The following is a 27,330-nucleotide window of genomic DNA, read 5'->3' as shown; positions in this document are numbered from 1 at the left end:
TTGACAAGACAGAATAGTGTTGCTTATTCTTGAATTTTGTGTAAAGGGAACGTAAAGTATGTTTTCTTTTGTGTCTGGCTTCTTGGGCTCAACATTTTTTTTTAAAGATTAAGCCATGTTATTGTGTGCGAGTAGATCATTCTGTTTTTATTGCTCAGAAGTAGTCTGAATTGTATGAATATGCCATAGTCTGTTTAGTCATTCTCCTCTTGATGTGCTGCTTCAAGTTTGGGCTGCTTCCAGTTGGGGGCTGTCGTGAATAAAGCTGTAGTTCACATGCATACATATGACTTTTTGTGGACATGTGTTTCTGCTTCTCCTGGGCACACCATCGGAATGGAATTGCTGGGTCACAGATAGATGCTTGTTTAACATCGTAAGGCCATATGGTTTTCCAGTGTTGTGCCATCTCACTCCCACCAGCAATGTGTGTGAACTCCAGGTGCTCCACGTGCTCCCAGCATTTGGTGCTGTCAGTCTTACTAATTTCATCCATTCTAGTGGCTGGGGAACATAACCCCACGTATGCTTGCTTTCCTACCTGTTTCACTCTGCACTTTCCTGATGGCAAATGATGCCCAACAATTTTCATGTGCTTACTGCCAACTTGTATATCTTTTTTGAAAGTGTATATTCAAGCCTTTTGTCCATTTTCGAAACTGGTTTCTTAGGCAGTTATAAGAGATCTTCATATATTCTGGACACATGTCCTCTGTTGTATACATGTATTACAAATATTTTCTCCTATTATTGAGACGGAGTCTTGCTCCGTTGCCAGGCTGGAGTGCAGTGGTATGATCTTGGCTCCCTGCAACCTCCACCTCCTGGGTTCAAGCGATTCTCCTGCCCCAGCCTCCCAAGTAGCTAGGACTAAAGGCACATGCCACTACCCCTGGCTAATTTTTGTATTTTTAGTACAGACGGGGTTTCCCCATGTTGGTCAGGATGGTCTTGATCTCTTGACCTTGTGATCCACCCACCTCAGCCTCACAAAGTGCTAGGATTACAGACATGAGCCACCGTGCCTGGCCTGCTTTTTCAGTTTCTTAATGATATCTATCAAAGAATATAAATTTTAAATTCCTTTCTTATTTTTTGAGATATGGCTTCACTCTGTTGCCCAAGCTGGAGTGCAGTGGCATGATCATAAGCCTTGATCTCCCAGGCTCAAGTGATCCTCCCACCTCAGCCTCCCGAGTAGCTAGGACACCAGGTGTGTGCCACCACGCTCAGCAAAATTTTGTATTTTTTGTAGAAAAGGGGTCTTACTTTGTTGCCCAGGCTGGTCTCCATCTCCTGGGCTCAAAAGATCCTCCTGCCTTGGGGCTCCCAACATGCTGGGATTCCAGGCATGAGCTATGCCCCCAGCCTAGAAGTTTTAAATTCTGATGAGGTCTAATTTATCCTTTTTTTTTTTTTCCTGTGGTTAGTGCTTCTGAGAAATCTTAGATGACTTCATTGTCAGACAGATATATTCTCCTGTGCGCTCTAGGGGCTTTATCTTTCTAACATTTCTGTTGAAGCCCATGATCCTCTCAAATTAACTGTTGTGTGCTTTATAAGGGAATGGTTGAGGCTCATTTTTCTACATATGGACATCCAGTTATTCCAGCATCATTTGTTGAAAATGTTCCTTTCCCCATTGAATTGTCTTGGCGTCTCTGTCAAAAATCAGTTGGCCACGTATGCATGGGTCTATATCTGGACTCAGTTCTGATTGATGGCTGTCTTTTCTGATTGATGGTTGTCTTTTCTGATTGACGGCTGTCTTTTCTGATTGATGGTTGTCTTTTCTGATTGATGGTTGTCTTTTCTGATTGATGGCTGTCTTTTCTGATTGATGGTTGTCTTTTCTGATGGTTGTCTTTTTGCCAATACCTCACTGTCTTGATTCTTGATTACAACAGCTTTTAAAATCTTTTTTTTTTTTTTTTTTTTTTTTTTCATTTTAAGACAGGGTCTTGCCCTGTCATCCAGGCTGGAGTGCAGTGGTGTGATCATGGCTCACTGCAGCCTCCACCTTCTGGGCTCAAGCAATCCTTCCACCTCATCCTCTCGAGTAGCTGGAACTACAGGCATGCATCACCATGCCCAGCTAATTTTTTTATTTTTTTATTTTTTGCAGAGACTGGGGTCTCACTGTGTTGCCCAGGCTGGTCTTGAACTCCTGGACTCGAGCAATCCTCCCACCTTGGCCTCTCAAAGTGCTGGGATCACAGGCATGAGCCACCATGTCCAGCCAGGTCTTCGTTTTTTTGTTCAATCTGACATTTCTGCCTTTTTACTAGAATATTTAACTTCCATTTAATTGCTGAAATTAATGTCATTCTTGGTAGTTTTGGGTTTAGGTCTACCTTTTGACATTGGTTTTCTTTTTCCCCCTCAATTTTTTTTTGTTCCTTTGGCAGTTTACATTTTCTATTTTTTGGCACCTTAACTCGATCCAATTGTGCCAAGTTCTGGCCCTCCCCGGCCCCACACCAGCTCCCAACCTCACATGAGGGCAGCTGCGGGGGCGGGGGGGGGGAGGGGAGCAGGAGACCTCTCAGTGTGGTGTCCCTTTAAAGGGCTGGTGGCCTTCAGTCTCCGTCCACTTTCTCAGGTGCTCTGTATGCCTTCAAATAAATTTTAAAAAATACTTTGCCTGGAGTTTATAATTTTTATCTCTGGGAGATTTAATCTAGCTCATGAGCAGATGCTGTCATGGCTGCAACCAGAAACTGACCTGACTGGCTGTACTAAGCCACAGTGCAGGTTCAGGATAAGTGGCTTATCACACTCACCTCAATTTCTGCCTACTGTCTGATAGGGCATAATGACGGAGCTGACTGTGTCCTCCAAACAGAACAGGGGCAAGAGCAAAGGGTAAGAAGAGACAGAATCACTGACGTGAGTGCTTCTGATGATGGGTGAGAATGTGGATTTACGAGATCACTCATAGACCACTGCAGGAAGTGCAAATGGGCACCAACACTTCTGAAATGAGTCTGGCAGGATCTATGAAAACTGAACCTCTGCATACCGAATACACTTCCACTCCTAAGTACCTATCCCAGAGTGTCCACAGCAACATCGTTTGTAATAAAAAAACAAAACCTGGAAGCATCCCAAGTGCCTCCCAGCAGCAGGATGGCTATCCCGCCATACGTTTTCACATGGACTGTGCATAACAACACTTCCCCACGGCCACATATGGCCACATCAAGCAGTCTTTGCTGAGTGGAAAAGCAAGTCTCAAAAGACTGCACACAGTACGCTGCTCCTGTTTGTTTTATAAAGTTCAAAAACAACCGAAACTAAACAAAACATTGTTTAGGCAGTCATATATATGTGATCAAACTACCTTTAGAAAGAGCAAAGGAATAATAAACATAAAATTCAAACCAGAGGTTACCACCTGGAGGGAGAGAGGCAAGGAGGAGCACGTGTATAGACACGTATTCAGATGATTGGATAGCAGGTTTACAGATATTCATTTTATTAAGAAAGAATTCATGAATAAACCACAGAGAGAAAAGAGGGTCATGCATCTACCAAATATGACATGAAGGGTTTTGATTAGCTAAAAATGGACACTCAAGAAGGCAGAGGGTCAACAGATGCGGACGGCCATCAGTTAAAAAGGCAGGCACGCAGAAACAGCTCTAGGAAGAGAAATAAACTAACAGATACCTATGCAGGCATCGGCAAAACGAAGAGACTTTGCTTTCCTTTGTTGAGCTGAAGGTGAGGGTGGTGAATTCCTGTTTGCTTTCGGATCCCTGCCCTGCCTCACACCAGGACCCAGTGTGTGGCCCCACGTCCTCAGATACGTATGCCTGGTCAGGGTACTATTATTAATTAAAAGCAACTGCAACATCAGTCCCAATCCATAGTGGCCACGGCCAACACACAGAGGCTGAGGGTGAAGCCAAGAAGAAAAACAGGCGTGGTGGCGCTCCTCCGCAGCCGCTGCTCCAACCCAGGTGTGCTCCGCGAGGCCACAGGTGAGACTCCCTAGAGGCCCGTTCCTAATGGGGACTACAAGGAATACACAAGGGAGGTGCAGGGACACTGACAGGTAGGCTTAAAATAACCATGAGGGCCAGCCATGCCTTCCAGCTGAGCCGCCTCCAAAATTCTAGGTGGGACCACGGAGAGCGCAATTTGCTACAGCCCAGCTAACTTCTCCAGGGAAAGTGAGGGTGGGAAAAAATAAATCACAAATATTTATTGTTGGCCAGGCATAGTGGCTCAAGCCTGGAATCCGAGCACCTTGGGAGGCCAAGGTGGGAGTATCCCTTGAACCCAGGGGTTTGAGACCAGCCTGGGTAACAGAGAGACTCCATTTCCACACAAAAAAATTTAAAAATTAGCTCAGTGTGGTGGCTTGAACCTGTGGTCCCAACTACTCGGGAGGCTGAGGTGGGAGGATCGTTTGAGCCCAGGAAGCCAAAGGCTGCAGTGAGCCATGATCACACCACTGCACTCCAGCCTGGGTGACAGAGTGAGAGCCTGTCTCAAAAAATAAAATACATATCTATTTATTGTTGTTTTGAAAAGCAGAAACAGGCTGGGTTTGGTGGCAATCCCAGCACTTTGGGAGGCCAAGGTGGGAAGACTGCTTGAGCCCCAGAGTTTGAGACCAGCCTAGGCAACATGGTGAAACCCCATCTCTAATAAAAATGCAAAAATGAGTGCTCCCTCCAGTCCATGCCTCCAATATGACGAAAAAAAGAAGGAACAACAGTCATGCCAAAAAGGGCCGCAGCCATGTGCAGCCTATTTGCTGCACGAACTGTGCCCGATGTGTGCCCAAGGACAAGGCCATTAAGAAATTCGTCATTGGAAACATAGTGGAGGCTGCAGCAGTCAGGGACATTTCTGAAGCAAGCGTCTTTGATGCCTATGTGCTTCCCAAGCTGTACGTGAAGCTACATTACTGTCTGAGTTGTGCAGTTCACAGCAAACTAGTCAGGAATTGATCTCATGAAGCCCACAAGGACTGAACACCCCTACCCCGATTTAGACCTGCGGATGCTGTCCCACGTCCCCCACCAAAGCCCAAGTAAGGAGCTAAGTCCTTAAAGACTGAAGACAGACTATTCTCTGGAGAAAAATAAAATGGAAATTGCACTTAATAAAAAAATACAACAAGTAGCCATGTGTGGTGGCGTGCACCTGTGGTCCCAGCTACTCGCGGGGCCTAAGTGTGAGGATCACCTGAGCGTGGGGTGTTGCGACTGCAGTGAGCTGAGATCACATCAATGCACTCCAGCCTGGGTGACAGTGAAACCTTGTCTCAAAAAAAAAAAAAAAGAAAAAGTAGAAATATCAGCTAAAACCTAAGAGATCTGTTTGACATTGGCGAGGGGTGTGATCTGGTGGAGCCAAGCACTGTAGCTCTGCTCTCAGAAGTCAAACTGCAGAGAGCTTCACAGGGGCCGTGACATACTCCACAGATGAGATGCACTGGACCAGCACCCCTCTCGACAGGCAGTATGTCCCATAAACATTACTTCTGTGGCCGTTAGAAATCAAGGCCAAATAAAATGCTGAAGGGTGAAAGCTCTCTGGCAGCAAAGGTTGCTGTTTCACGAGGTCACTCCAATTGGTCAGTGACCCTTGGCAGCTGTTGCCCAGCCTCTGCTGCTAGGGACCTGGAGCACAATCTTCTGCAGGGTTTGGGCCTGGCCTTTGGTTTACTGACTGTGCCTAACACACACCTCCTGCTCACTGCCCTTCCTCGCTCCTCCTCTAGTTAGTCAAGCCTTTCCCAGTCACTCTTACCACCTCCTTTCCTGGAATCCAATTCACATTTGGGTCCCTGATAAGAATAAAGACGCAAATAATGAAGAATGTCCAGGACTGCTTTGTAATAAGCGCCCTTTTCTATTCAGTGCATGCCATACAAACCCCAGGACGCCTCCTGCTGACCTGGGAGGCTCAGATGCAGCCAGAGGGCAGTGTCCCATTCTGCAGACAGTGCACAGCACAGGGCCACGCATGCTGGCTTGACAGAGTTCTCAGACACAACAGTAGACAGATGCTTCTGGGTACCAGGGCATGGGACAGACAGATCTTGATTTATGTTAAGTTAAAATGGTTTAACCTTTGTTGGGGCACTCATTAGGAACCTTTCTTTGTGAGCAAAACAGTCTATCAGAATTACTGAAAATAAAGTGCTCTTGTCCAAAACACTCCCAACAGCCTCCTATTCTTTGGGATGAATGAGTAATAGATGCGATATAACAAACCTGCTTGTTTTCTTTCCCCAGAGCTTCTACGAAGCACTGCGTAAACACTTGAATAGTGGCTATGATTTCCGGGGCCCCGTCGGTTTCCAGGAGTGCACACCTGAACAATGCAAAGTCAGATCAGAACACGTTTAACAAGTAATCCAGCAAACATAAAAACCTGTACTGTATAAGGGAAGAGTGGAAACACTTTTTTTGTGCCATAAGCTTCAGCAGCACCTCAACTCATCAGATTTCAGTCCTTGTGGGAAAGCAGGATAAATCTGTTGCTCCCTTTTATAAATATTTTCTTTAAAATTGCAATGTGTAGAGCTCTCTTTCTTGGTTCTTAAATTATTAAGCAATGCAAATGCCTTCCATACAGGCTTGCATACTCTGTACAAATATTTTTGTATTGTATGCCTGGACATGCAACATCAACATTTTGCTTTCACAAGTGGAGAAATGGCTTGGTCCATCCACCCAGCAAAGTAGGAAAAGAATCTGTGTGTACCTGGTTTGGTTTCCGTGCATTTTCATACAATTAATTTTTCTTTATGTTTGTTTAAGCAAAAAAAAAAAAAAAAAAAACACCTCAAATTTTGCTAGCTTTAAACCCTAAACAGTTGTTACTGTAAAAATTCCTTTCCCCAAAGTCTGCAGTCTGCCCTGCAGCCTCTGCTGCTATGTATTAGGTGGGAAGGACTAGAGAGAGAGCTGATACCGGCTCCCCTGGAACAGGGGCTGGGACACTCCCAGGTTGACAAGCTCCCCAGCCGGGTCCAGTCTTAGTACTCCATGGTTAAAACTCCCACTAACTGCCAGCCACAGCTCAGCTTCATGGCTGTGAGCTCCTCGTCTCTTGCCGTCTGTAAATCTAATGCATTTTCCAAGAAGTACTCGTATTTTCAAAATAAACATTTAATGTGTTGTAAGAGAACATGCAAGGTGTATTTTGCCCCACAGAAGAGCTCTGTTAAGAATGACTTTATTTATTTTTCTTGGCTTTCTTTAGCTTTAAAGTCTTTTAAAAAGATTGGTCAGCCCTCACGTGGTGAAGGGAGTATATTGCTACCCTTTATTCTGAGCTGAGAAAAATCCTACATGAACATTTCATGATATTAATATCTAACTCAATTCTGTGTTTCTATTATTAGAATCTTTAAAGGCTAAAGAAAAGAAAGTTATCTTAATTCTTAGGCACTGGCCTTTAAATTTACACTGGTCTTTTAGTTTTTACCTCTAATTACCACAAAGCTCAGAGGAATAGGAGGGACTCAGAAACTCTAATTTCCCTGTGGTACAGCCAGAGACTACCACATTTTCTCTTCATGTTTGGAAATGGAACCTTTTTTACATCAATTACTAGAAGAAACAGTGTAACATTTACCTGAACATCTCATCAACAACCCGGAATATGGCAGGGTGGCAGGCTGCTTGAGGCTGTAAAAGGAGAAGACCACGAGAATGTGAAATACCGCAGGCACTTTCTCAGAAACTTGCTATTATCAGCCCCAGGAGTTATCGGGAACTGCTGATGTCCAGAAAACTGTACTGAAAACACCCCCCATACAAGTGCAGGTGGTGGTCCCCCGGGCAGGGGGTGCAGGCAGCTTATTCCTCTGTATCCTCCTGTATGTCCCGCGTTTTCTATCAAAGCTCAGGCGATCCATCCTACAGAATCAGTACGTACTACGGAAACTGGAAACATCCCTCTGCCGCAGGCCGTGGAGCCTGCCTGTGCTGCCGGCTCTGCCGCAGTGTGCCCGTGCCACCTCCTCAGATGGCTAATGTGCCTCGAGGTCCGGCCGTGCCTGCAGCCTGCTTATTCCTGTGTATTCGGTCACGGGCACAGTCATGCAGAATTATTATCGGTAACCAGCGACCAACACGCTGCACTCAATCACGTCGCATCTTAGTGCACTCAACAGCTTACGTGATTTCAGACCAAAAGGGGGTTCACGAAGCAGCAGCAAAGGTCTCTAACTTCCCCTTGGATATTCTGGCCGTGGGTTCCGATTACTGGTCTGCGGAAGCCCTGGGAGCTGGGGGCAGCTTCACAGGCCCAGTCCCTGGTTCCCTATCCTTTTGGCCACAGCTCAAAGTATGAGATGACGCCCGATGAAAATGCCCGTTTGCGTTCCAAAACAGATCCTTTAGAGCGGGGTCCGCCATCTTTCTGGCACCAGGGCCGGCTTCGCGGAAGGCAGCGTTTCCACAGACGCGGAGGGAGACGGTTGCGAGGGAGCGGCTGCCCTCAGGGGGCAGGATTCCGCGCATGCGCAGTCACGGGGGGGGGCGCCCTTCCCACCAGAAGCGAAGCCGGCTGCTCTGACGGGCAGGTGGATCCGGTGCTACCGGAAATTCAGTCATCCTGCTCGTGCTATGACTAGCTTTGGGAAACTCTGTTCCTAGGCCCCATCAGCAAGACAAAAGGAGGCTTTGCTCCGCCCCGTGCCCTGGCTCACACTGAGGCAGCACCGCCCTCCCCGCGGCCGCCCCGCGGACACTGAGCCCGCGCCCTCTAGCGTCCACTCGCCAGCACTGCCGGCCCCGCCGGGCTCCAGGTAGGAGCTCCGCCACTTGTTCAGGACAGGATAATCGCTTTTTAATTATTTCAAGATTTCTAACTTGCAAGTTAAAACGTCCTACTCTTTAAATAATCTATGCTCCCTCATCCTTCACTGATGTGCATTTTTATCTAAAAGGAACTAACTTGAAATTCTTACAGATAAATTCATTATCTATGCAAGAAAATAATTGGGCAGGACCACGGTTCAAGAGAGAAGAGGCAGGTTATTTCGTGGCTTTGAACTAAGGCATGTCAGTGAATCTCCTGCTGCCCAGTCTCACTGTAAATAATGACAGTTATTAAGAGGTCACTGGATATAAGCACGGAAAATATAAAAGTTTCTATGTATTCATAATGAAAAAAATAAAACAAGGGAAAAGCAACTGTATGTCTTGAAGAAACGTGATTCATCTAAGTTTGCCAGAGCAATTTTCAAAGTTTGTACAACAACATGCCTATTGAATAAGAGTGTTTAAGATCAAATAGCACTCTTTTGTGCCCACAGGCAGACAGACAAGAAAGAGCCTGGAAATGCACTGATAAGATCAAACTTGAAAATGGTAAAATTGAATTTCTTTTTTCTAAATGGTCAAACTATCCCAGAGCCATTCTATAGGTCTGATGATAGTAGAGAATCATTCCATACTAATTATAGGGATTTCCAAACAGCAAAGAAAATGATGATCAGATGTGTAGATTAGGGCTACCACGAAAACCACTGGGGCAACAAGGAAGACAGCTCTAACTCCATTTGCCAGAAGAGTAAGAGCTTCGATATGCTCTTCTGCTGTGAGCTGTTTTCTAGCAAAATCGCTCAGTCCGATGTTTTAAATGTTTGCTGGCTGTGTGGAATCTGCTTGTTCTTTCCCATACAGATGGACTCTCCTCTTAGATTTCTTTCTTTCCAAATATTTCAGACCCTTGGCTACTCTCAGCCTGCTTCCACAACCCATTTTGGCTTTTAAAACAGATAAAAGACCAGGCAGGGGAACCTGCAGAAACAGCAACGGCAGAGAGTTTGATTTGAAAACCAGTCTCCCTTGCCACCCTACAGCTGTGAACAGCTCCTTCTCATCTGCACCCCTCACCGATGGCTTTTAAAATGAGACTCTTTATACTTTCTGGGCACATAATTTCAGGGTCAGTGAGTCCCCTCATGAGGACTGCAGTACTACAGGTCAGGCATGTGTCCCAGCGACATCAAATCACAAAAGCCATCTTAAGCTGCTTTTCTTATCAAGATAATCTTCCAAATAGAATTAAGGTTTTAATACACGCTTCTTTGAAAGCCGTATCTTCCCCCCTAAATCTCTGTAGCATCCTCTGAGTGATGATGCAGGCGTCTAACCTCTGTGAATCCTGTTTTATTTGTAGGGTGGGGCACTCCGGTAACACACCAGAGGTCACGCTGCAACCCAGGGCTCTGAAGCCCCATGACTGGGGCCATTATCTTTTCTATAAAAGCGAGGAAAGAAAATAAACCTTTTGTGGTTTCCATCTGTTTGTTTTTCTCCATCCTACCAAAATCTGTTCCTTCTCAAGCTCTCTCTTCTCCATCTGGCCTAACGATTTCCATGGGCAGATCATTTCGACTCAAGGGGAGCTATGTCAGCAGGAGGACTTCAATAACACGAGTCTTGTCCTTCCCTCTTTATTTCCCCTAGTCTTTTCACTGAATGCCCAGGATGACTAGGGGGGCAATGATGGAGAGCTCTGGGTTCTGCCTTCCTTCTTGTATAGACCCGATTGTTCTGCTGGGTGTGCATCCCCTTGGGCTGAGAGCTTTCCCCTCTCATCTCCCCTCACGGCGACCCAAAACTGCATTATCTCCCCTCCACCGAGAAAGACGCCCATCTTCATCCCTCAAAACACAAAGGAAGACAAAGTCAACATGGAATCGATACACAATAACCATGGTCTCAATGCCTGTTTTGGAGGAGAGGCAAGGGAGAGACCAACTTGTCACTCTGCACCATGAACTGGGCAAATTACACAGGCTCTTGTGCCCAGTCCTTGATGTTTACTTAAGCTGTTATTTTCATACCGACTCACCAATGATTATTACAAGCCACTTGCCACTTGAAAGAGGCCTGAGAACGCAGAAAAACAGAATTCTCAGGAAGAAGCATTTCTTTTTTTCTGTCATTTGCTGATTGTGTGCGTGTGTGTGTGTGTGTGTGTGAGAGAGAGAGAGAGAGAGAGAATAGGGAAAAGGAGAGGGAGAGAAAACAAACCAAAAAGGGAAATTGGACTATGATTTAAGGTAATTCACAGACAAAAGCAAATCCCTTTTAGAAAAAATAAAAAGGAGGTGAAGGAACAGAAAAAATTATCAAGTACTTTCCATCTATCACCTTTCATAGGTATATTCGCCTTAAAAATAAAGAAGGAAATAGCAGATGACAGAGAAGCTGAAGTGCATTAAGCCTGGCATAGATTCTTTCCTGGTATTTTCATGTACGTGCGTGTAGTTTAAATATTTACTTAGGAAATGGGTCATTTAAAGAATCGGCTAATGGGCAGCTTCCCCTCCAGTTTACCCAGCAGCTGGACAATCCCGTCCCACTGTGTAGCTGTTTCCGAGCCACTGTTCTCTCCACAGTGGGAAGCCCTTGTTGTCAATATGTGCATATTCACCGCAAAATACCTTTCTTCTTAAAAAGAAGATTCTCCATAAGAGTCATTTCACCAGTGAACTCCTCTATTGAATTGAAAAATGATTTGGCTTGAGCAAAACCTATTTAAACAAAACCTTTACAGCTATCATGTACTATGCGGCACCTTTATAAATATGTATCTTTTATTATGCCATTTGCTTCTTTTCTATTTGCAAAATACTAAACATAAGACTCTAAATATCCCTTTTACATTTTCAGATCTATTTTGTTTTAAAACATTCAGGTTCCTTTTAACAAATTGGAGCCTGGAAAAATTATTCTTTCTTGTTAATCTTTACCAGATGTTGTTTATACACAAACAATTTTTTCAGTACTCCATAATGCAATTATTGTTTAATTAGTGATAAATCTGTCATTCCTGGGCTTAAGAACTTAACAAGTACCAAATGTACTTTTGTGTCTTAAGTTTACATGAGCTCTCCTCCGTATCTGGACACAGAAGTGGGAGGCACAGGGATGCCCAGCACCCCCTCCCTAGCGCCCTACCCCTGCCTGAAGTCCTAGCCTTGCCCAGTGGCCTCTATCCAATTAACCAGGGTAGCCCAGGCCAGAAGAAAGCTCCTCGGCCACCTGCTGCTTCACAGCTCAGCCTGAGTGGCAATGACCCCTAGGTCCACCCCTGCTTTGTTTTGGGGTTTTCTCCTCTCTCCCTTCATCTCTGGCCACAAGGTCTGCAATTCCAACTGCAATTCCAACTGCAATTCCATTGCAAGGAAACTTGCAGTGTGGGCCTCTTTGTCTTCACAGAGACGATGCTGGAGGATCTGGTGCCCCCCTGAGGCTAATTCTGGAAAGTGCAACTCCAGCCCAAGACGCAGAATCTTCCAGCTTTTAGCAACACACATCAGCCAGCACTACTGGACCACTGCTAAATTATCTACTTCAGCGCTTGTTCAATTACATGCACCACATTAAAAAGCTCAAAAGGAAGTGCTGAAAAGACTGAAAAAGCAGGAAAAGAAAACCCTGATATGTTACTGAAAAGCTACTTAAGCACAGCAAACTGACAATATCACCCAGGATGTGGAGCGAATGAACTCTTCAGCACAGCATTTTACCAAGGAGGAGCTGCACACTGGGAGTCTGTGTAAAGGAAATTTCTTTTTCTTTCTGAAGTGCTATAATTGCTACCTGGAGAATGAGGGAAAAAAACACATCCTATCCCATATCAAGGAGGATATATACTGAGGTATCTAGATGCTTTTTATTCTTAGGTTCTTATTAGATAAATCTTCTGAATTGCACCATAAAGATTTTTAGGTAGGAGAGAAAATGAAGCATATTCTGATGTCAACTATTAGTGAAACAGAAACCGAACACTCAGCTGGGTGCTGCCTCTGCCCCTTTCCTTTGGGGGACAAGTCTGCCTGGGGGATCAGGCTAGCTCCTCTGGACCCAGCTGCGGCCAGGCTCTGCCGGCAAAGGAACAAATGGGAGGGCATGGGAACCGGGTACCTTCCAGCCCTGGCATGCAGCTTGCCAGCCAAGCACAGTGCCACCCTGACACCCTGCAGGCACTTTTCATTCCAATGCGGAATCCAAACAATAGCTTTCTGGGCTCCACAAACAGAATTGTAACTAGAAAACATAACATCCTTCCAATTTGGGGCCAGCCTTGGGAAACCGAACAATGCCAAGAAGGCAGCATAATTAACAAGTGGCTTTCGCTGCTGTGGGTGACATCAGTTTTTAAGGTCAGGTCTGAAGCTACGGATTATGGTCTTCCTGTGCCCGTGCTGTCAAGGAAAACACAAGACCATCTGCTTTTGAAAAGTTTCAGTCTGTACAGTAAATGACCATCTAGGGCTAATACCTCGCTTGATGTAGGAGCCACCAACTGTGGTGGACAGCATGACTCGAGGGCAGTCCGGTCTACCGCACGGAGGCCAAAGGGGAAGCCTCAAAAGTGAACAGGCTTTGAAAACTTCTCTTTTATTTTAGATGTTAAATACATACATAGTCATTTGGAACTCAGGTAATAAGAGACTAATCCCTCATTATTCATGGTCTTAATGGAAAATACCAGACCTGCGAGTCCAAGAGGCCAAACAACATGTGGGAAGGTCCTTTCACTTTGTACAACCTGTACCACACTTTTATCTTGTGTTTTTGTTATATTTTGGTAACTATAGAATTTCCAGGACTCATTCTGGATAGTCCCGAGAGAGAGAAATATAATTAACAGTGCTCTATATAAAACACAAGTTATGCAGACCATCACACTTTAATTACTCTCAGAATCCAACTCTAATGTAATAGGCATCAGGTTTCCTCTGGCGCACAGCGCCGCAGTCTCGTGCTATCTGAGTCTTAGAGATCTCTCTGATACTTCTCTACAGTCCTGTCACTGCACCAAGATACTGCACTGCGATAAATGAATCGGATGATGCAATTAGGAAGCTGGCTCTTCAGGTTACCCCTGCAATCACTTAGCCACGTCACAGGCCTGTTCCAGCCTGCCTGGCTTTCTGGCACTGCAGGCCCAGGATGCGGAGGAGAACAGCCCACGCCAGTCAGGGGCTTCCACTCATCGTCTATACTGTCATTACCTCCTTGAACCATGAGGCACAGAGAGGTCACATCCTGCCAGTGCCACAACACATTAAACCAAAGAACACCCTCTAGAATCCCCCTTTAGCCATAATGGAAGCTCTGAATTTCGGCACACATGATCCTGATAAAAGCCTTTGTAAGTCAGCGGACTTCAAAGCTGTGTGACTTGTGGGAGATTACTGTAAACTACAAACTGGAGACTGAGCATTATACAGTGATGTGCAATGGGACAGCCTGCGTTCGCTGTCTCGCATCTGCTGTGCTCACCACAGTGCTACTCAGGCATGAGGGCCACAGGCAAAAAGGACATGGAGAAGGTTCAGAGAAGAATCCAAGGATTAAGGAAAGGCTGGAGAAAAGGCAATGGGACTAGAATTTTTCAACAGGGAGAAGACTTAAAGAAAATGTCATAAGCACCCTGGGAGCAAGCACATAGCCCAGTTACTATATTTTGCCACTGAAAAGGGCCCAGAGAAACTGAAGTCCTAGTATGCGCATGTCAGTTAGAAACAGATTTAGTGGACAACAGAGGTAATTTATGACCTTGAATCACCAGGAATGGGCTGTCAGAGGGCTTCTGAAAGTCGTGATTTATTTTGAATTGTACTGCAATCATTTTAAAATAAGGTGCATTCCTATTTCTTGCCTTAATATACGACTCTTTTGGATGGTCAGGTTAGGTAGTAATTATCCTTAAGAAATCTCTTCAGGCTCTGTCAGTCTTAATATACACATCTTCCTTTCTCTTCTACCATGGCAAACTTTCACGTCAGGTGGGATCAGTGTGTGCAGCCTGAGGTATGGGTGAGAGCAGCGTGGCTGTCAGCACCTGCAACCCTATGCATGTCGCCCTGGGAGGCCGAGGGGAAGGGTGAAAGGGGCCATGAAACAAGGGGAGAAACGGGATCGAGGAGGCAGTAGGATTCCCTTAGACAGTCTGCAACTAGAAAGAGAAAGAAAGAACACAGAAGTCCCAACTGAACTACACAAGTTGAAGGCCTCTAGGAGGTAGGACAAGTGGGCACAGCCAACCTCAGGGACTTCCTCAGTCTCAGCTCAAAGGCGAGGGTGAACACTCCTCCTTCCCAGAGTCCCGGCCAACAACGAAAGACCGGACTGTTGACTGTGGCTCTCGGAACTCACTTTCTCTGCTTGTAGGAAGCAGGAAGAGGTGGAAGGATATCTCTGTGCCACATCGCTGCAGGTTACGAAAGCTAAAGGGAAAGAGGGCAGAGTCCGCTGGGGCTCCTGGAAGACAAAGCAACTGCAGGTTTCTGAATCGTTTTTTCAGGGTGCCTTGGTCTTGATTCCCGTCCTACAAAATGTGCTCCAGTCCCACAGAGCTGCCTCCCACGAAGGAAGATGACTGGCGAGTCAGTGGTGGCGAGGGCCACTGAGAGCCCAGGGTGCCAGACACCGGGCCAGGAGGTGGATGTCCACGTGGGCCGGAGCCCCGGCTGCACAGTCCTGAGGGGGAAGGGAGCCGGCATCACTGCGCAGGGGAGGGTGAAGGCAGGTGGCCTCACACCAAAAGAAAACTTACAGAAGTCTTAGCAGGTTCTGCTGCTTTAACCATTTTTCTGGGGTTTTGTGTCTCTCGAGTATTTCACCTTTCCTCTAGTGAAGAGCTAAAAGTTTATTTTTTGAATGTTTTTAATTGATTCCTCCTCTTACCCATAAGTTCATTTCTAAAAACTTACTTTCCATGCTGAAATAATAAATATTGTTTTTAAAAAGTCTGTTGTGCAAATGTCAATTCTTGTGAACATGTGATATACGGCACAGCAATCAAGTAAACCTCACATGTCTCGCTGCATGCTCCAAGGATGCAGAAAAGCCCCCTACATCAGCGATTTCAAAACTAAAATGTAAATACATGATTATTTATAAAGGTTCCAATTGCTCTTTAGTTTACATCCCCCCCTTTCATTCTCTGACTAAAAGAAATGATTCCCAGCATCTCCTTCAAGGATTTTTTCCCTTCATCAAAGCCCAGCACGTACCAGCGATGAATCTTTTATAAAGCATTCGATCCTTCTCAGACAATTCCTCTCACTGGAGATTAGCTTTTCAAAAAGATGCAGCATTGCTTTTTCAAGGCTGGGAAGGTGCCGAAGCCAGAGGCAGACTACAGCCGACATGGGGAGAGAAATCTTCTTCCTTTCAGAAAGAAATAAACAAAATTTTAAATAGAAATAGCTTACTGAAAAAAGAAGATTAAGAAAGTTCAAAATGCAATCACTAATCCAATTTGTGAGACTTCTTCTCATCATGGTCATAGCAGGGGCTAATAATTTATAGAACCAGTGAATATTTACCAAGTACTCATTTGCAAAATAATGTGAATATGCTTCCACTTCAACTCACCTTAAGAAATCAAAAATGCGTAGGAAAAAAATTGCTTTCAAAAAGAATAAGCAAATGTCTAGTGATGGAAGAAAGAGGGAGTGATAAAAAACGGGATGGAAAGGCCTTGTGATGCCCAGTCCCTAACTGAAGAAATAGGAGTGTTCAAACGTGTGTCATCATGCCTCACAATAGGGACATGGACCTGGGTTTCAGTCCCAGCGCCACTGCCTACTAACTGTATGATCTTGGGGAAGTTCACCTCAGTTTATTCATCTGTAAAATGGGCCTATCTCCTTCACAGTGTTCTTGTAAGGATCAAATGCAACAACACACCTGCAGTGATTAGCACAGGGCTTGGCACATAAACATTCAATAACTGTAACTGTAATTGGTTGCTTGAAAGTTGAAAATATTTCTAACAATTTCAAGGCCAGATGCAGTGGCTCACACCTATAACCCCAATACTTGGAGAGACTGAGGTGCAAGGACCACTTGAGCCCAGGAGTTCAAGACCAGCTTGGTCAAATAGTGAGGCCCTGCATCTACAAAAAAATGTTTATTAAAAAATTAGCCTGACATGGTGATGTCACACCTGTAATCCCAGCTACTTGGGAGGCTAAGGCAGGAGGATTGTTAGAGCCCAGGAGGCTGAGGCTGTAGTGAGCTGTGTTCACACCACTGCACTCCAACCTGGGCAAAAGAGCAAGACCTTATCTCAAAAGAAAAAAATCCAATTTCATATATGGTGGTTATAGCCTAGTTGATGCACTGGACCTTAAGTATGATACCGGATAGGTTAGCAGGACTGGGAATCAAAGGTTCCTTTAAAAAAAAAAAAAAAAAGATGCAAAGTCTCGCTCTCTCACCCAGGCTAGAGTGCAGTGGTGTAATCAAAGCTCCCTGTAACCACAAACTCCTGGGCTCGAGTGAGCCTCCTCTGTCAGTCTCCCCAGTAGCTGGGACTACAGGTGCACGTCACCACATCTTGCTAACTTTTTTCTTGTAAAGATGGGGGTCTTGGTATTTTGCCCAGTTTGGTCTCAAACTCCTGGCCTCAAACAATCTTCCTGCCTCAGCCTCCTAAAATGTTGGGATTACAGGCCTGAGCCCTAATACTCCACAGACACAACCATTTTGTGTAGCTACATTTGTTTCTCAAGGAAAATATATTAAGGTCCTCTTGTGTCAGTGAATTGGGGCTCCACTTCCCCTCCTTGGAGGGAGCATGAGGGGCACGTGTCTGACTCTGAGCCCCAACTGCTGGCTCTGGGATACAGTAGAGCTGCCCCCAGGGCCACCTGCCCTTTACCTGCACATCCCAGACAGTGGGTGCTCCCTAGTGGGTGCTTTTCAAACTTGATGTCTTTATTCATTAATCTCCCTCCTGTCTTGCCCCAAGGAAAACAAGCAAATAGAAATGAAGCCAGATGCACACAAATCCTGAGGTGGGGAAAGGAGGGCAGCATGTGTGTTCCAAGGCCTGGCTTTCCAGCAGTCACTGTCAGCCCCTCCCACTCTCTGGCTGCCACAGACGCTACTGCTATTAATAAGGAAAACTAAAGTGGGGGCACAACCCCCCCCCCGACCCAACAACCCCTTCAAGAAGGGCCTGTCCCTCCACCATGACTTGGGGGCCACTTCTCTGCAGAGCGGGTGGGAAGCCAAGCGACTGGGGAAGCCCAGCAACTGGGTCCAGGGACAGAGCAGGGGACATGGGGAGCAGTTCCTAGAGGTTTCACTTTTTTGCTTGCTTGGTGTAGCTCCTGCAGACCTTGTCCTGGGTTGACCCTGGGGTAAAAGCAGCAGGGAAGATGCTGAAGACCCGGGAGACTGCACAGGAGCTGGCAGAAGGCAGGGGGAAGGGAGGGAGGGCACATTCACCTCAGAGCCTCCTGATCTCCCGCTCACACCCTGAGCTTCAACTTGTCCAGGACCCACCGGCAGGCCCCGTTCCTCATCTCCCCACCTCCCACACCTGGCAAAGCCCTGCCATGGTGCCACAGCCCCTCAATACTGGACATGCCGTTTACTCAGATGAAAAGAAGGGAAGAAATGATTTCTGGAGGATTTACTAAGAGATCAGTTTGAAGCATGTGGATTTGGAGTGTCTGAGGCACAATCGAGCAGAGCTATTCAACAGGTCCTTGAATATCCAAGGTGGAAGCTCTGGGAGAGGTATGGCCTGAAGGTACACATTTGGGTGTCAGAACCCCAAGGGAGGAAGCTCCCAGTGGAGAGGCAGGCAGGGGAGGAGGAGCAGCTGCAGATGGCAAGAGGCGCAGAAGCAGAGGACGCTGTCACCAGAGCCCAAGAAGACACAGCCCTAGGGCAGGAAGTGTGCCTCTGAGCAGTGCTGCAGAGGGCGAATGAACCCTGGGTGTGCCGGGCAGGCCCTGGATGGGAGCGTGTGGCGGAGGGAGGAGAGGAGTGGAGGTGAAGTCAGGACTGGAGATAGGACTTCAGAGGACTGGCGATGACAGGAATGATGCCAGGCGGCGGCCCAGAGGTGGGGCCTAGTGTGCTCCTGAAAGGCTGCCGACGGGCAAGGGGCAGAGGAGTGGGAGAGGCTGAGCAGCAGGGGCTGGAATGATGCTGTTTCGCTTGCACTTGAATCCCCAGAACAGCCCTACAAAACAGGTACAAAATCATCCCTTCCTCGCACAGAAGAGGCAGCCGAGGTCAGAGAGGACCAGGACTCGCAGCTGGTAAGACCTGAAGCCGGGGGGCTGAGGGTGGAGTGAGTACAGGACCACACTGGCTCTGGAGGGGTGCAGGAAGCCGGGCCTGGGCTCAGCGGAACAGCGGGAAGATTTACGGGGTGGGCCAGACGCCGTGCCTGTGCTTATGCCCCTCGTGAAGAGGAAAGGCTTTTCCATCCAGGCGGTCAGCCAATTCTAGCCGCATCAGTAGAGCCCTGGGGAGGGGTTCCTGTCCAATAATCAGCGGGGAGCAGAACACCCCTGGGTGTGGAGAGGGTGCTCGTAGCTTCCATCATGGAGCCAGGAAGCTCTGAAAAGGAGAGTTTGCCTCTCAGTGGCTCCTCCCTTCTCAAGCAGCAGTGCTGGCTTTGACCAGCTTTCCTCATGCCTCATCTTTTTTCAGGATCCATGTAATACGAATCTGTATGTCACTGGAAAGGCGTTTCACTGCAGTGAGCGGTCTTCTGCCAGCACCACATCCTGGCCGAGAGCCGTGGCACGGTGGCGGCGGGGAGGCTGCTGCAGCACTTGGGCTGGGCCACCAGGAGCAGCAGCAAATTCACAGAGCCGACCGGTCCGCTCAGTGGCAGGAACGAATGGACACTGCGTATCACGCAAGCACACGAGTCACACTCCAGTCAGTAAAGCGCGTGGTGCGCCCATTCTAGTTTGAAAACAATGTGTGTTAATGGCTGTCTTTTTATTAGAGCCTTGATTCAGGGCACACACTATTAATTGCTGTGAGTGATTATGTTTATGGATCTGTGTTTAATATTTGGATAGATTTTGCTCTAAAATATCGATGACTTAACTCTTTGTAATCACTCCTGAATGAAGGAATCACTGAAGCAGTATGATCTTGATATGCTTGCCTAACAGAATTTGGCCAAGCCAACATATTTGTATTCTACATGGTGCTCTGAACCAGGCTGGCTTTAAACAAAAAGGCAAATCACAGAAAAAGCACTGCAAATGGCCTTTAAAAACGTGCAGCTCTCTCATCTAACGGTAAAGGAAGGGCAACGCACCAATGCAGTCTCAGTTTCACCTTCCCCGTGCAGGCGCTGAGAAGACTGACAACACCCAGTGCTGGGGTAGGCACAGGGTGCGCCTCCTCACAGGCAGGAGGGCAGTGGCTTCACCCGGCCAGTCATGTGGTGCCACTGAAGAAAATGCAAGACACAACCCCCGTCTTACTCATCGTACTGCGGTGAATTTGCCTGGCAGAAACAGAAACATCAGTCTGAGGATATTTATTGCAATCCTTACATATGATAAGGACAAAACTAGAAACACTGCGGTGTGCACCCATGGAGGCGGCGGAACAGAGTGTGGGCCTCGTGCCATGAAGCATGCCCCTATTTCAAATGAGCTGGATCCGTGTCCTGTGAGGGGTATTTAAGACGTGTTGGTTAACAAGCAGGTTCTGGAGTGATGTGGCTATGGTGTAATGCTCCTTTTGTTTCGACAGTGAGCAGAAAATGGCTTTATGTGGACTTTATGTTTAACAAGCATAAGGTGTGGCTGCCAGAATTACTGGAGGAGGAGGAGGAGGAGGAGGTAATGAACATTTTCTGTACATACCCTGTGCTGTATTGTTTGACCTGACAGAATGAAGAATGAATATATATATCTACACACACTCACATTCTGTGGAAAATTTAAAGGGCCAATAAAGTAAAAAAGAAAAAACATGTTTTTAGGGAGACTAAAAAATTCCATTCTGTTCAATGTGTGACAGAAACGCTAAGGTTGTCCTTTTTCTTCTCTATACTGGTTCCATCCATCCTGCCTGGAATTGACCCAAATCATGAATTCAGGAAAACAGAGTAAGACAAAAACTTGACTCCCCCAGATCCCTACCTAATAGGAGAGTTTTCTGTGTCATAGTTATGTTTTAGGAAATGGATAGGACATTTAGAATTTATGTGTAATACATTACTATTTTCTCCTTTAAAATAATGAGCAGCAGGCTTCCAATCAGGGCTCCACTTAGAAATCTGATTTACAGTGACAGTGTCTGACACGAGCCAGGGAAGCCTAAACAGGACGTTCTCCCCTGTCCCACAGACTCTTCCAAAGGGTGCCTCCTTGACATTTAGAAAACTCTACTTTGTTTCCCCAAAATACTCAGTTTAGTGAGGAAGTTGTGTTTTCTCATCCTTTCCAAAAAGAGTAAAGAAATTGGTCCAACGGCTTATTAAATAATTTTGGCTCCAAATATTTTTATAGCTACAAAAAACAAAACCAAACAAACAAAAAACCAGAATGCAGAATTAAATTCTTCACAAGACAGGTTCTTGATGAGGGAGGCCCATGTGAGAGGCTGTGTTCTAAAGCTGTCTGAGCGGTAGAGGAGGCCAGGGCTTCCTCAGCCAAGACAAAGGTGCACCGGCAACAGTCCACCTTTTCAAACCAGAAAGAGACCAAGGCTGTTTGGGTTGCCAGAGAAACTCACAAAACTTGGATTTAACTGTTCTGGAGAATTGCTTAATTCCAAGGAACGGAAAAGAACACTGTTTGATCCTAAAGTTGTATTTAGGTGACAGCCTGATCTAAGCAATGCATCATAATTCAAAGGTTGCCATCATTATCATCTGTATGTGCAGAGCAGCTCACTTCTCAAAAGGCAGCCACCAACAAGCAGAAGAAATGTCCAAACCCAAACACACCAGAATGTCTGTCAATTACACATCAATAGCAGCAGATTTTTGTTAGAAAAGTAAAGTTTTCTATGACTAAATTTGTGACCATATCTTATTAAGGTTAAAAAAACAGGATGTGGCTGGGCGCGGTGGCTCAAGCCTGTAATCCCAGCACTTTGGGAGGCCGAGACAGGCGGATCACGAAGTCAGGAGATCGAGATCATTCTGGCTAACACGGTGAAACCCCGTCTCTACTAAAAAATACAAAAAACTAGCCGGGCGAGATGGCGGGTGCCTGTAGTCCCAGCTACTTGGGAGGTTGAGGCAGGAGAATGGCGTGAACCCAGGAGGCGGAGGTTGCAGTGAGCTGAGATCCAGCCACTGCACTCCAGCCTGGGCGACAGAGCAAGACTCCGTCTCAAAAAAAAAACAAAAAAAAAAACAGGATGTGGCCGGGCACAGTATCTCATGCCTGTAGTCCCAGCACTTGGGGAGGTCGAGGAAGGTGGACTGTTTGAGTCCAGGAGTTGAAGACCAGTCTGGGCAACATGGCAAAACCTGGTCTCCACCAGAAATACAAAATAATTAGCAAGGCATGGTGGCACATGCCTGTAGTCCCAGCCACTCGGGAGGCTGAGGTGAAAGAATCACCTGAGCCTGGGAGGTCGAGGCTGCAGTGAGCCATGACTGCACCACTGCACTCTAGCCTGGGTGACAGAGTGAGACTCTGTCTCAAAAAAAAAAAAAAGAATAAGATGTGAGGAAGTCTCTCAGTTTCAATCATGGATAAACAATATTAATAGAAATGGGAGTTTTAGTTACTGCTAATTCTTTGCCACCTTTCTATCCTTGGTATTATGCTGACCTTTCTTTGTTTAAACACTCACCCTGTATGATATGACAACATTTAAATCTGGATTTTTCTTATCTAAGTTGAAAAAAACATAAACCCAACAGCTTGATTGTAGATCGGCCCTTTCTTGTAATTTACGTTTTCATTTCCAGAGGTCTCAATTTCCTGATTTGTAAAATGGCTAGAGCAATACTGAGGGTATTCAAAAGAATCTGTGGCTCCCCAGAGTAATTCTAGTTAGGCTCCTTTTTTGGGGTAATTTGCTATGCAAGAGCATAACAGATGAGTAAACTACTAATACAAAAATTAGTAAAGAAGCATAAATTAGGTTCTTCTGATAGGATAATGAATTGTTTTCTTATTAAGCACTGCTGGAAGCCATATTAGCTCTTTCAGCAATGGGAATTAAGCTTACATCTGGTTTTAGTTCAGTGGTTCTTTTGTTAGGGGGAAAAATATGAGTTTGCGAAAACCTAATACTATGCATTGTCAAAAATAATACAATTACTAAAGTCAATAATGGGAACAGCAATATGCTAACCGTTTACAGTTTATTTATCGGTTTTTTTTTTTTTTGGTCTTTTTTTTTTTGAGATGGAGTTTTGCTCTCGTTGCCCAGGATGGAGTGCAATGGCATGATCTCGGCTCACTGCAACCTCTGCCTCCCAGGTTCAAGCAATTCTCCTGCCTCAGCCTCCTGAGTAGCTGGGACTACAGGTGCCTGCCACCACGCCTGGCTAATTTTTGTATTTTTAGTAGAGATGGGATTTCACCGTGTTGGCCAGGCTGGTCTTAAATTCCTGACCTCAGGTGATCCACCCGCCTCAGCCTTCCAAAGTGCTGGGATTACAGGTATGAGCCACCGCGCCTGGCCACTAACATTTTTATTTTTTAGAGACAGGGTCTTGCTACATTGCCCAGGCTGGAACTCCTGGCCTCAAGTGATTCTCCTGCTTCAGCCTCCAGAGTAGCTGGGATTACAGGTGTGTGCCACTGTGCCTGACATTTTATTTTTATTTTTTAAAGCCTATAGCACCCACTACTCCCTAGGCCCAACCCCCTTTGGCTTCCCAGATCAGGCGAGACTAGGCACATTCAGGGTGGAGTGGCTGTAGACACTAATGGTTACGGGGTATTTACTGTGGATACGATGCACTGTACTAAGAATATTACAGTCATTCAACCCATTTAAATCTTAGTGTAAGTATTTGTCCTAGTTTGTAAGTTTATTTCTGTTATCCCACCATACTTAAAAAAGGGATCTCTTTTAACTCTCAAAAGTGGCACGGTCTAGATTTTAAATCATATGGCTGCCCTATTTAACACTCAGAGCCACCCCTGAGCTGTGAGTGTTAGAGTGTCAGTCAGAGACTGGTACGTCAGTCATTCTACTACTAGGAGCTGTTTTTACTCACAGAGCACTTCTCGCACTCTCTGTGTGGACCTTCTTCCTCCACACAAACCAATGCTCCCAACTCTAGACACCAACTGGGTGTCCAGTGATTCCATTCTGACACCACCTGGTGTTAGCACACACCCCACAGGTTAAGGGCTCAGTCCCACAAGACTGCCCCCACTTCAGATGCCAGTTACAAGACTGAGCCTCTCATTCTTCTGACCAACTAGCTATAAAATCAGAGCTTCCGATGATTCTCTCCTCAGGTTTGATAATTTGCTAGAATGGCTCACAGAACTCAGGAAGACACTTGGTTTGCCATTGCCAGTTTGTTCTGAAGGATACAACTCAGGAATAGCCACATGGAAGAGATGCATAGGGCCAGGACTGGGGGAAGGTTCAGAGCTTCCGGGGCCCTCTCCAGACGGGTCACCTTCCCAGCACCTGGATGTGACCATCAGCCTGGAAGCTGACTGAACCCCCCCAGTTTAGGTTTTTTATGGAGGTCTCACAATGTAAGCACGACTGATTCAATCGCTGGCCAGCAGTGATCAGGTCGAACTCTGAGGGTCAGGTGTGGTTGGTTCCTCTGCCTACCAGCCCCCATCCCGAGGCTATCTGGGGGCCTACCAGGCGTCCCTTCATTAGCCTACACTCAGGTGTGGTGAAAGGGACTTATGAATAACAAAAGATGCTCTTCTCACCTCAATACTCAGGAAATTCCAAGGGTTTTAGGAGCCTGGATGAAGACCAAATGCACATTTCTTATTGTATCACAAGATCACAGTCATGCCTTCATTCTTTTTTCTCACTTGTTCACTGTCTCATTCATTCAGGCATATAGAACAAATTCTCCATCCAATCTTCAAGCTTCTCAGTATTTTTGAAGCAGCAGATTCGGATGACCTCAAAGGACATGGCATGCTGAATTACTTATACTTACAAAAGGACCTCAGCAGCCCGCCCAGGAAGGTTTTGTGCAATCTGTAGCCTGCAGGTGCCTATGACAGCAGCCCCAGGGACAGATATGAAAAGTTGACATTTAGGCCAAGAAACTTAAAAGTTCCTCTAGGTTATCTAAACCATAAAGAGCGGCAAGCATCTGCTGTTTAAAAGACAGGCAGCCCATTGCTGAAAATATATGACTGCATTTGGAAGCCAAGGTCAAAGACACCAGCCAATTGTCAAACAGATGAAATTCCACTGGTGTACTGTGGTTAAGCAAATAGTTGGAAGGCTAAACACGGGGTAGGGTGCATTGGTCAAAGAAAGCATGTGGTTTCCAAATGACCAACGCAGCACATCTGGGGAGGGGGTGTTGGGCGCGGCTGGTAATTTGCACTGATTGATTGGATCAGCCTCGCCGTGTCAACATGTGGCTGAGATGTTCCGTCTACGGGAAAGTGTCCATGGAGAGGCTCTAGCTCTTACGCCACTGCTTGGGGAACTTGCTGAGCTGAAGCCACAGGATTTGGACACACTGAAGACCACCCAGCACTTCTGGACAGTCTGTCCCTTATGGATTAGCAGACATAACTTTCCAAACCAAATAAATTTTATGAGTTGTTGAGGGAGAACGTGCTATCACAAGCAAAATTACAAGCAAAGGAGTGTGGGCCTGCCTGGGGAGCCGCTGCCCTCGGCGTCCCTCTGAGCACCGTGCTGGAGCAGGAGGAGCTGTTCTCTGAGCACGTTGCCTGGCCAGTGATTTCTCAAACAGCTTCCACAGAGGACCAGCAGTGTTCACCTCCGGATGCCCTTTAATTCAGCTCTTGCTGAAACAGTAAGGCTGGACATGAGGGTGGCTGAGACCATATTTTCCTGTGAAATATATTCCTAGATCAATCAAGAAGGGAGCTGCCACAGCCACAGTGAAAGGCAAGAGCATTTTAGTTAAATATTCTTTGTGAGTATTTTGAAAAATCATGGCCGGGCGCGGTGGCTCAAGTCTGTAATCCCAGCACTTTGGGAGACCGAGACGGGCGGATCACGAAGTCAGGAGATCGAGACCATCCTGGCTAACACAGTGAAACCCCGTCTGTACTAAAAATACAAAAAAACTAGCCGGGCGAGGTGGCGGCGCCTGTAGTCCCAGCTACTCAGGAGGCTGAGGCAGGAGAATGGTGTAAACCCGGGAGGCGGAGCTTGCAGTGAGCTGAGATTGTGCCACTGCACTCCAGCCTGGGCGACAGAGCGAGACTCCGTCTCAAAAAAAAAAAAGGAAAATCACTGTGGAGAGTGAAAATGCCAGCTGGTGCGATCAGCGGCGGGGCCGGGAAGCATGTGCTTCGTTGCAGGTGTCGGGCACCGTGAGGGAAGGATCCCAGCACCGTGCTGCACGTTCACAGCGCCCTTTATTCAGTATCTCACATAAGGACCACACATAACACTCGCACTCCTCAGGAAGCTCCCTCCACTTACTGGGTGAATCTTGACAGGTTTAGAGTAGGGAGACAAAAGGCCGTTTTATTTTTTTAACCACGAAACCTGCGATTTGACCATTTTTCGAAACATCAAGTTACTTAATCTTCTATTTCTCTTTTTAAATCTCACTTTCACAAAGTCCTGGATTATAATCTTTCATATAAACTGAAATTAAAATACGTATCCTAATTTTTAAGAGTTATAGATTTAAAAAATGGAAATACTCTGAATTGTAAGAACGGTGGTTTTCAGCCTGTTTGTTTTCCAAACGCAACAACACAATGAAAATCTATTTGAAGATGGAGAAGATCCACCTATGACAGTGAAAACATTCAAAACACAAATACAACAAAACATTAGGAACAAGAAATGTGTAAATCCAACATGTGAAAAATCTATACAACACTCCCATCAGATCACAAAAGCTGAACAAATGGTAAAACATATGTGTTCTTGAACATGCGGACAGAAAGTCTTAACATCATGAAAACACCAGCTCTCTCAATAATCTATATACTCACAGGAGTCTTCCCCCAAACAACACTGGGTGTCTTCCCTGCAACTAGAAAAATTGGTTACAAAGTTTATGTGGAACATAAGACAAGCAATGATAGCAAAACAAATTAAAAACAACCCTGGTAACGGAGACAAATCAAAGGGAATGATCCTTAGTTTGCATTGATGCCAGCACTAAAGCAGTGCTACTGCTGCACGTACATGCAAGAGAGGAGAGAACCAGAACAGAAGGTAACAAAACAGGCCTGACTGTGAAAATGTGACGAGGGAGCCACCTAAGCCCGCAGGACTGCGCCCCAGAGGCGCGCACCCTGCATCGCACTCGAGAGGGCGCCCCAGAGGCGCGCACCCTGCATCGCACTCCAGAGGGCGCCCCAGAGGCGCGCACCCTTCATCGCACTCCAGAGGGCGCCCCAGAGGCGCGCACCCT

The 27,330-nt window shown here is 46.2% G+C and overlaps 1 protein-coding gene and 1 pseudogene across 7 annotated transcripts in view; one reads left to right on the top strand and one right to left on the bottom strand.

Moving 5' to 3' along the window:
- The window catches only part of FANCC (FA complementation group C), a 214,408-nt gene that overhangs the window by 17,004 nt on the left and 170,074 nt on the right, over nucleotides 1-27,330 (bottom strand). For all 7 annotated transcript variants that reach the window (XM_023185263.2, XM_023185261.2, XM_023185262.1 and 4 more), the window contains 3 exons: nucleotides 16,022-16,178; nucleotides 7,606-7,658; nucleotides 6,237-6,336 (listed from right to left, as the gene is read on the bottom strand). In XM_023185263.2, the coding sequence (XP_023041031.1) occupies nucleotides 6,237-6,336; nucleotides 7,606-7,658; nucleotides 16,022-16,178 (310 nt within the window). The remainder of the gene's footprint in view (nucleotides 1-6,236; nucleotides 6,337-7,605; nucleotides 7,659-16,021; nucleotides 16,179-27,330) is intronic.
- On the top strand, nucleotides 4,633-5,112 carry LOC111521701 (annotated as a pseudogene).

This window comes from Piliocolobus tephrosceles, chromosome 14 (genome assembly GCF_002776525.5).
Source record: "Piliocolobus tephrosceles isolate RC106 chromosome 14, ASM277652v3, whole genome shotgun sequence".
Lineage (NCBI taxonomy): Eukaryota > Metazoa > Chordata > Mammalia > Primates > Cercopithecidae > Piliocolobus > Piliocolobus tephrosceles.
This window is presented reverse-complemented; position numbering and strand designations above follow the sequence as displayed.